This window comes from Morone saxatilis, unplaced genomic scaffold (assembly GCF_004916995.1).
Source record: "Morone saxatilis isolate NCDOM2014 unplaced genomic scaffold, NCSU_SB_2.0 Contig9, whole genome shotgun sequence".
Taxonomy (NCBI): domain Eukaryota; kingdom Metazoa; phylum Chordata; class Actinopteri; family Moronidae; genus Morone; species Morone saxatilis.
Window position 1 is genome coordinate 16783045 of NW_023340268.1, and position 10034 is coordinate 16793078.

The 10034-nt window shown below is 42.1% G+C and overlaps 1 protein-coding gene across 1 annotated transcript; it reads right to left on the minus strand.

Moving 5' to 3' along the window:
• Positions 1-48: 48 nt before the first annotated feature.
• On the minus strand, positions 49-8770 carry tert (telomerase reverse transcriptase). Its single transcript, XM_035681970.1, has 18 exons — positions 8759-8770; positions 7073-8369; positions 6803-6992; positions 6519-6672; positions 6241-6429; positions 5546-5707; positions 5326-5427; positions 5149-5234; positions 4854-4970; positions 4651-4722; positions 3256-3444; positions 2848-2974; positions 2454-2636; positions 2104-2165; positions 1576-1700; positions 1341-1478; positions 365-527; positions 49-267 (listed from the first exon to the last, which is right to left on the minus strand). Exons 1-17 carry the CDS (start codon positions 8768-8770, stop codon positions 424-426), a joined length of 3309 nt encoding a protein of 1102 aa, XP_035537863.1. The 3' UTR covers positions 49-267; positions 365-423.
• Between the last annotated feature and the right edge of the window lie 1264 nt (positions 8771-10034).

Below are 10034 nucleotides of genomic sequence, written 5' to 3' on the forward strand. Positions count from 1 at the left end.
AGTCCAGAGAGACAAACAACTGTGGGATGAGACGGGGGCTAGTGCAGTAGTGGTGGTTTTTAATGATGATCCATCTTTATTGATCTGGTGGTTGTTGTTTTATGGGGTGTGTTTATGACTTAAGTGTTTCATTACAGATGACTAAGGACAGCTTTTCTATTTCTGCGCAGGCAGCTTTCCCAGTACTGTATAATAGATACATTACACTTTCTTTGGCACACTGACAGATCCAAATTCAAAACACTGGTCATCTCACTCACACAAAACCTGAGGAGGAAACAAAAAAAAAGTACTTTATTACAACTTAATTTCATAACATTCTTATTCTACATTTCCAATGGATATCAGAGATAGAGATTTATACCTTTTAGCTGGAGGGTGTCATGGTTGCGTTTGGATGTGTAATTTGGGCCAGCTGGTAGTCTATGTCTGGATGGCCAAGAAGTCATCTGGGGTCCTGGGATTAGTGGCCTGTCGGACCCTGGCCAGCCTCAGGTCCCCTAAGCGACGCTCTAGACTGCGTTTCCCTGTCAAGAGGATGACAAAGAAAAATAGGAAGATGTTTTTTTTCTCTTTGGCAGTGAACTGAAAAAAAATAATCTACTCGAACTTTGTCCAACACCAGTCAAATCAAATTAAAGGTGACATTTGTACATGTCCCTAGATTTGTTGGTTTGGGGAGCAAAGTCCATATATAAAAAGGGTTTTGCCTCCCTGGCAAGTTGCATTGAAGATGTTTTAATGGAACATTTTCTCAAGAAGACTGAGGGCTCAAATTTCCAGGAATAAAGTCGGCTGTAGTGCAAGTGCAGTGTTAATGATTAGGCGGAGCAATTTTAGTGCTCATTTTGGCATGAAATTGTGCTTGAATTTCCACCAGCTCATACCTGCTTATTGCAGCAAGACAATATCGATAGCTTTAATTGACCCTTTTTTTCAACAAATATCCATCTCCACCTATGGCCTCTTACCATGACAATAGCTTTTCCTTATGTTAGTTAATTGTAAACTGAATATCTTTGGGACTGTGGGCTTGGGACCGGATCTTTCTGGACTATTGACCATCCTCATGGGCAGTGGAAACTTTTCATGGTTGTTGTTTTTTATTGATCAAACAATAATTAAAAATGTTTAACATTAAATTAATCGATAATCAAAATAACTGTCAGTTGGAGTTGGACTGACTGACATATGTGCAGTTTAGCACCTTTTTGTATGAAATGTCCTATTGTTATTATAATTAGAAGAATACATCATGTCAACGGTGCTTGTTATCTTGTGCTTCCATAGAATAGTTTCTGTGTGAGACTGTAGTGTACGTGTTTCCTGAGGCTACATACGTTTGTGCAGGTGTGGGAGCAGATCCTTATAGAGAGGACGGTACTGTGACAGCACTTGCAAGAAGGAGAGACAGAAAAGCAGCTCCACTGCTTCATACTGCATAATGCCGGTCTGGGCCTTGCTGCCTAAAATCAGTCCTGCATAGAGGGGAAGACAAAAGAGAATAAGAAATTATGAATATATGTATATATTGCTTTAGTTATTTTTTCCAGATCTACTAAGAGGAAATGTTGCCTTTGTTGCTGAGCCTGATGAGCTGACTGGCGTATTCGGCCATATCCCATATCATCTGCAGGAAGTACATGGTGTTCTTAGCAACAGTCTGACCGAAGGGCAAACTCTGGGCACACACATGGAACCTACAGAGAAAAACAAAAAACATCAAAGAGACAAGCCCCGCCTATTCAGACATTTACAGTCTGAGATAAAAGGTGGTACAATTAGTTTTCAGCTGAGTGCAGGTATTGACTGACAACCATCCCTGTGCTTATTTAAATAGCAGTTTTACTGTAGCTTTACACGCCCATTTATTAAGTCAAGGCCTGTGAACGCATGCAAGAGAGGAAGTCAACAGTGTGTAAAGTTCCTGATTTATGTCACTCCAGGTGGGTAATGGAAACAAATTATTTGCAGTTCCCATTTAATTTATACAATCTGAAGAAGTTATACAAATGAACAGACCATAGATAATGGAATGTGTGCATATTATGGCAACAGCAAAAAACTACTGACTAGAGTCAAAAGTAAGATCACTCTCTTCACCTGCGTGCATGAAGCAGCACCAGTTTGTAGATGTTCTTGTAGACTGCCTCAAGAGAATTGGTCTGAGAAGGGAAAGGAACATGATCATTTTCAAAATTGAGTGACTGAATAGAATCTGAGACTTCTCAATCAAACTATGTGCATGAAAAGGTCAACTTGAGGCACACTATCTTTAATATATTTGTACACGATATATAACAAATGTATTATTAACTAGTTATATCTTCTGTACCTTTATATTACGCTGATATTTACTATCTGCTACACCGTTTGTCCATTTTGTGTGGATAATCATGACTCATTAACTCGTGGATATCGTGGAACTTGACATGTTTACAACTGTCATTTACCACTTTGTTGCCGTTGGAGGGTAACTCCCAGCTGGCCACCCTTGTAATTGGCTCCATATGTTGATAAACGGCATCCGACCGTATGATTTGATAGAGGAAGTGCAGGTTCTGGTTTGTAACCTCTGCCTTAACTGGGACACAGCTAATGTATGTTTGTTTTGCAGCTGATTGTAGGTCAAGGGCCTTTTGAACAGAGCAGAAGACCTAAACCTTGGTAGAGAAGAGTGATTACAGGGATAAAGATCTGACCTGTTTTTAACTAGGTCAGAATCTTAGCTTCTTGTTAAATAAACCTTCCATATGCATTTCTATCAGTTTCATTGAAAGAAACAACCATCATTTGATCCGAGAATTTTTAGGATTTTGAAAACTTTTGAACCCTTATTTCCCTGACCTTCAGGTCCAAGAACAAGGCATGGCACTTGAGTCTGAGGACAGCCATCAGTTTCCTCCTCATCTGCTGTCCGGCTGAGTGGAAAGAGCCCAAAGTAAGGCTGTAGCGTAAAGACAGGCCTGCATAGCTGTGACACAAGGAAAGTAAGAGGTAAACAAAGAAGAAAAAGCAGCAGTAATGAGAATCTGCCATTACAAAATGGAGATTTTTTTTACTGTGTTCTATGCAATAATATTAACCATCCTTGCTAGACTGTGAGTAGTTTCTAAGAATGTTTATGAGTAGATACAAAGTACAGGGAGGCGGGGGGTTCCACTCATCTTACAAGAAGCCATAAAGGCTTCCAAAAGTTTGTCACGCAAGACGCACACGAGTCAATAATTCTACAGCCTAATTACGATGTCTCACCTAGAATAGTCTTTGTAGACGTCCAGTGAGTGCGTGTCCAGCAGAAGTCCACACCAGGGAAACAGGCAGTGAGGGGGCAGCACACGAATCCCGGGGAAAGAGCCCACGCTTTCCGACGCCTGAAAGTTGACCACCACCTTCTGCGGGTTGACCACCAGACCATACTGTGGTACCCCGGCCAGCAAGATCCTACAAACAACGTGCAAGTGCCATTATCGACTGCTAGATGAAAGATTCACCATCATGTCTATGTTAAATCTGTGTCTCCTTTCCATATGTAGATCCACGTGGAAACTCTGCCCACGCACCAAAGATAACGGAGTCTGTGGCCGTCTTCATATGTAAGGACCTACGACCGTACAGTGTCGTGGAAAACGGGGGTTTTAAGAAGATGGTATACACACTTGAACCACGTGTAATTCTACTTACTACTGAATGAGATTAGTGGTGATATTCTTGATAATGAGTCCCAGCATGTCAATAAACAAATCCTGCCATATCTATCTGTTTCCTGTTGGAGCAGATCCAGCCTGTTGGAGCAGATCCAGCCTGTTGCATGTAATTTGGAGTGTGTTTTTTCATTTAATAGTTTTTAATTTAAATTCACGTCAAATTTAACTTTTGAGCAGCGTATCACAAAGCTTTTGAAATCATGTTTAATCATGTTAGAAATATTTCAAAAATGCTTTCTTTTTTTAAATGTAAATTTAAAATGTAAATGTCCATTTTGCATGCTTTTATCTCCTCACACCTTGATTATTACGACAGTCTTGTGAAATCCAATACCTATTGTTAGACTACAGACTGTATAAAACCCAGCTGCCAGGCTTTTAATTTAACTAAGAGGTGTGGTCACATCACTTCCCTTCCAGCCTCCTTACACTGGCTGTGTTTCAGGAATGTCCTTATCGGTTACTTTTAGGACCCTTGCCATAATCCTGACCCTTTAGTACCATACAAGCCAGTACGTGACTAGAGCAAAGGTCTTATATCTTCACTTTACTTCATTTTATTTTTCATATTACTAGAAGTGGTTTTCGTCTATATTATAAAATCTAATGCATTTGATTAAATTTTAGAATTTGTTCATTTTAATTTGCTGTTGTGTTTAAAGGCCTTCATAACTTGGATTAAAAAAGTGATCTACAAATAAAGATTATTATTCACTCATGTTGGGTTCTGCGGAAACTGCAATATGATATGATATTGCAGCCTTCTATATCAAAGTATCTCGTATGGTTTCCAGTAAAAATGTACTGCTGAGAAAAAGTAATGGCTGCCAATTGCACTCAGCAACAAATGAATATGGTCCCACTTGTAAAGTCAGAAATAAATGTTGGTTGAGAGCCCTTGTGTCACATGGACCGTGTGTGAAAAACCTGGTGTGTGTCATACTTGAGAAAGGTTTGTGCTTCGTGTAATTCTGGCGTGATCAGAAGGAAGTCATCCACCAGCCTCATTAGAGATCTACAGGACACACAGAGAGAAAATAACACATACAGTAAACAAAACGGAGCTACGATACAGAAACACTGCCTTCTGCTGCTGCAGATGTGTTACCACATCAACGCCAGTTGAGTGAAAGCAGTCGGCTGTACCCTTTCTTTACAGCAATGTCTTTGAACAGGGTGTTCTCCATGTGACCGTAGCAGAGACAGCAGAGCAGACTGGACACAACAGAGCCCTGAGGAATCCCTCGACACTGGCGGTATGTCCTGAAACAGAGAAATCAAACTGCAACTAAAAAGGGGCAAATTAAACAGGAATTGTGCACAGAACATTTATGATGATGTTGTATAAACTCAATCATGTACAAAGTTATTTGAATGTGTTAACATTTACAAATAAGCTACGACAAGCGGCTCACATGTCGGCCTGTTTAAAGTTGCTTACTTCTTCCCAAACTGAACAATGCTGCCGGTCAGCATCTGGGTGAAGAACTGCAACGCCTCTCTGCCATGAAGATCTGAGCAGAAGTGCTGAGAGAAGAGAGGTTTTTTTTTTACACCTATCTTAACCTGAGCTTTTAATTTATTCACCTAAAGAAATATCAGGGGATGTCACGCTCACCTGCTCTACCAGAATGGCGTGATGAACTTTTCTTCTTTTCTGCAGTGACATCACAAACCCTTTCATGTTGGTGGATCCCATGTTATCCTCCAGGAAGTCTGCCTGTATTAACAAACATAAGAAACTCTCTACCTGGGTCAAATACTGTGTGTGTGTGTGTGTGTATGTCTAGATATATAGACAGGAGCATACTGTGTACAGTATGTGTGTATGACGGTACCTGTCTAACAAAGGCCTTTTTCAGACCCTCGTGGGAATCAGCCCAGATTTTGGCGTAGCGGCGGACGGTAAATAGTTCGTCCTGGACGGGCGATAGAGCCTGGTCAATCACCTCAAAGAGTTTGTCATGAGGCAGACTCTCAAAGGCTCCACTCACATCCACCTTAAACACAGAGAAAAGACAGAATTAATACATGAAGGAGGAAAACATTAAGCATTTAACAAAAAAATTAGTTTTAAGTGTGCTAGAGTTGAATGTATTACACAAACTAAAGGTTGTTGTTTTTTTTAGAGATATTTTTATAATATTTCTGTCTGTTTGCATATTTGTGGTAAGCTGTCTTTAATTTTAATGTTAACTAACACAATTATATTTTAAGAAAGGTATTTCGTTTGGCACAGTATAATGGCTAAGGTCAAAGGTGCCCACAAATGCATGCAAAGGGTTGCTAAGACGAGAGAAGAGAGCAGCGTTCGGGCCTTCATTTGGCCTCGAACAACAAAGACTATATAAAACGATCATATAAAAACGTATAGAAAATGTTGACAAATTGACAAGTTTGAGACTCCTGCCATTTAAGTGTGTCAAAAGTACAGGTTGATGCTTTTTGTAGCAATATCATTACAAAATGGATGAGTAGGACTACACAAAATACATCACTAACATTAGGACAATTAAATAAGGATAAAACAAACCTTCACAAAGTAGAGAGGCTGTGGCTTATCTTTCTGGGCCGGAGATATAGAGCGCAACACCTTGTGGATATCCGTCATCCCCCACACTGTGGAGCCCAGAAGGGACGGAGTAGAGCGCACACAGGCCCGCAGCATATCCAGCAAGTCCCGGACACGCCCTCGGTAGAGCTGCAGGGGGAAAGAAATGACCTAAAAATACGTGCACACGCTCACAACATGTAATAACACACAGTGGATATGTAAGAGAGAACCACAATGAACGCTGAATCAAAATGTACCCTTGTTTTGGCATCTGCTCCTATGACTCGTGTGATAGGCCTCATGCCATCAGTCTTGGGAATAAAGCGAAGGCGGGAGATTACGGTGGCTTTGGGGAGGGACGCCACCTGAGCCGGCGTCAACTCCTCCATCTGACCCTTAGAGAGGTGACCCCTAAATCACAGAGAGTGAGTTTGTGTGAGCACGACTGTACGAATAAGAGCCTTTGCAGGTGTGTGTGTGTGTGTGTGGTGTGTGTGTGGGTGTGTGTGTGTGGTGTGTGTGTGTGTGTATGCGGGTGTACCTGAAGGCCAAGTCCTGCAGTTTTGACCAGACTTCCTGTCTGTAGAACCTGGTGGCGTTCTTCTGGCCTACACTCTCAGTGACGTAGAAACAGGCTCGAACCAGGCCCGCTACGTAGCCATCCAGTAGCCAAGCAAGGAACTGACCCAGGATCTGTGTCCGATATGAGAGCTCACTGGGCGGGAACCTGCCTGCAGAAGAGAGTGGTTTAGTTACGTCAGCCAAAATACACGTAGCAGGAGAAAAACTGTACCACCTGCGACAATCTTACCCGTTTTGCTGATCTTCAACCAATCGCAGTCGTTCACATTCATCTTCCACATCAGTTCAGCCAGTGAGAGCTTCTCAAACTTGCCGCTGTACAAGAAGCCCCTGACCCTGACAAAGAAATGAAGTCGGTTGCGATCGGAGCCCCACAGCTCCTGCGGGATCACAGCCGAGAGGCATTCCTTGACAAACAGGTAGACCCGGTGAGGTGCACAGTGTTGAGGCAAGAGGGTGCTCAGTTCCCCTTGTCCTCCATCTCTCTCCTCCACCAGTGGGCACATCCTCTGCAGTATTCTGCTGTAGGGACATCTCCTGTGTTGACGCAACAGCTGACTGAACAGGGGGACCATGTTAAAAAAGCGCCGGGGGAGTTTCTTTGGCTTCCTCTCCACACCGTTCAGATACGCCAGTCCCTCAAAGAACACTGTTCGCACCAGATCTTGCCCTTGTAGTCTTCTGCATCCATCAGCGCTCTTCTTCTTCCTGTTGAGAAGGAAGCCACGCATGCCCCTCCCCCCGTAAAGGAATCCCAGTGTGCGGATAAAACATTGCGAGGGAGGCAAAGGGGGGAAAATCCCTGATCTCCAACTGGGTCCTCCCTCTAAGGGAAGTGTGGCTGTTTGCAGTTCAGCAGGCTGTTTGGAACCAGGAGTGCCATTTTCCAAAGGCTTTATAGATAGTTGGTTTGGTTCCACAAACATGGGCTGCCCTTCCTCCACCGTTTCATGGCAAACCTGTTCGTGTGTGGGTTCTCGCTGTCCTACCCGCCTCCTCTTTCCCGAACAAGTCATAATTTCATCAGTTTCTCTCTTTCTTTTCCCCTTTTTCACCCTTAAATCCATTCTGTTCCTCTTCCTGCTGACAGTAGGATTCTCAACTTCCTGTCTCCTTTTTGAGGTCCCTGCAGCTCGATACCTTTCAATCTGAGCAGCGTTACGTGTCCTGGACCGAGGCTGGACAGAAAATCCAACGGAGGCAGTAGTCATGGACACTCTGTCATAGACGGGGACACCGCACACCTGGAAAACACACGAAGGCGGGACCGCCACAAAAACAGAGCAGCTTTCCAACAGGTACCTTGTGATGTCCGTGCCGAGACGTACTGTGACTTTCTTCCACAGGTCGCTGCCATGGATGTAGGCAGCGCTTTGAGTGATATCTCCTTGGAATTTGAAGTGATCCGCATCCCGATCCTCCTGAGCCACGGACAGAAAATTGTAGCCGTGTGCCAAGACGTTTCTTTTTCGTTTTCTCTTCAGACTGTTTAGAACAAAGGCCAGCAGTTCAGGCAGAGTGCAGATCTATGGGAAATACATCACATGAACATAAGAAGTATCGCTGATTTGAGTTCCTTTTGCAACAAGAAAACATCAAGTTTAGCCTATTATAAACCTGAAAGCTCACTGTTCATTTAATAAAGCGTATGGGTCATTTACAGTCAATCACATTTGATGACAGTTTAATGTTTAACTGCAACTAAAATATCCTGTCTCAGCACATGTCTTTGTCCCAGTTCTTCTTCTGGACAAACTGTCTCCTGCACTACTATTATTATTAGTTTTACCATTACTATCACCACATACCACATTGATTAAAATGTATTTATTTACTGTTTTTTTACTGACTGTTCTTTTGCACTGTTACTGTTACAAATTTTAATTTTTAATTTTATTTTTCTGCTGCCCATTACCATAATCGTCATTTTTGCACTACCAATGTATTGTATATTTTATATTATTGTCAATATTTTTATATTTTATTGTCTGTTGTGTAATCTGAATGTTTAAATTGTATGGTTTCTTATCTGTTGTTGCCTGTGCACTTTATCTGTTTCACCGTGGGTTGAATGAGAAGCCGTCCTCTCGATTCCCTTGTATGTCGGTGCATGTGAAGAATTGCACAATAAAGCTGACTTTTGACTGATAAAGCAATTGACAGTAAAGTTAGCGGACATGTTTAAGGCTATTAGTCTAGTACGTTAAGGTTAGGTCGAGCCTACGTGCACAAAGTGAACTAACTAAAATTCCAGATAGTTTTTAAGCTTCGGGTGGGGGGGGGACCTGGTGCCCAGCTTGGCACTTGGCTGTAGCCCCCTTGTCAAAAAGACAACAAAAACCCCCCGCGAAAAGGGATTTTGAAGCGGGTTGTGTCCGGACTGTTCAACGAGCACTGCTCTCTGTCCTTCTCGTGAACAACGAGGGCTGTCCGCAAACTGTCCAGGGTCAGTGTGTGCTGTACAGTGACCGGAGAATCGAGGGCTTGGGACGGTCGGTAGCAGACAGTACTGACAGCAGAACACGCTGTACTGTACTGTATCAGAGACATGGCAGACAGGGTACTAAAAGTGGTTTGTTTAGCCAGCTTATTTAAAGCTTTGCAGTTTAAAAGTCCGCGTCATCCCCAGCCAATCCAGATATCAAACCTTTTGGTGTAATATCCAATCAGAATCCGCCTAAATACTGCAGCGTGTGAATCACAAATTGACCAATAGCCAGCAAGAAAGGAAATGTTGTCTTTTTCCCACGAATAGATGAGAGAATTGACAGTTTCGAGGACAAAAAGGTTTTTTTTTTACAGTGTGAAGTGAAAACAGTAATTTAAATGTACTTCATGTAAACCTTCCCTGCAAACATTTCATTGACGGGAGGTCTAGTGGCACAACCTCTCGCTTGAAAATAATAAAAATAAATACTAAATACAGTAAATGTTATTCACGTAGGTACGCATTGTAATCTGACCCTGGAAATACCCGGTCATTGACTAAATACATTTTAAGAGGCTTTTTATTTCATCAAACATTTCAACAACATCCGAAAATCAATTAATCCAGTAAATAAATAAATAAATAAATAATAAATTGTTCACACTTAAACAGATAAGACAATAAGATCTAGTTTTAGGTCTCGGGGGCTTATAGTTGATATATAAATGTAACTAGAGCTACTCCATATTGAACTACACATGAA

What these genes read in the sequence shown, in the direction of transcription:
- tert (XM_035681970.1), bottom strand. An exon ending in AGCCTCTCTACTTTGTGAAG is followed by an intron (nt 5,708 to 6,240) that starts GTTTGTTTTATC and finishes TCTGTGTTTAAG; the next exon opens with GTGGATGTGAGTGGAGCCTT. An exon ending in ACGCCATTCTGGTAGAGCAG is followed by an intron (nt 5,235 to 5,325) that starts GTGAGCGTGACA and finishes CTCTTCTCTCAG; the next exon opens with CACTTCTGCTCAGATCTTCA.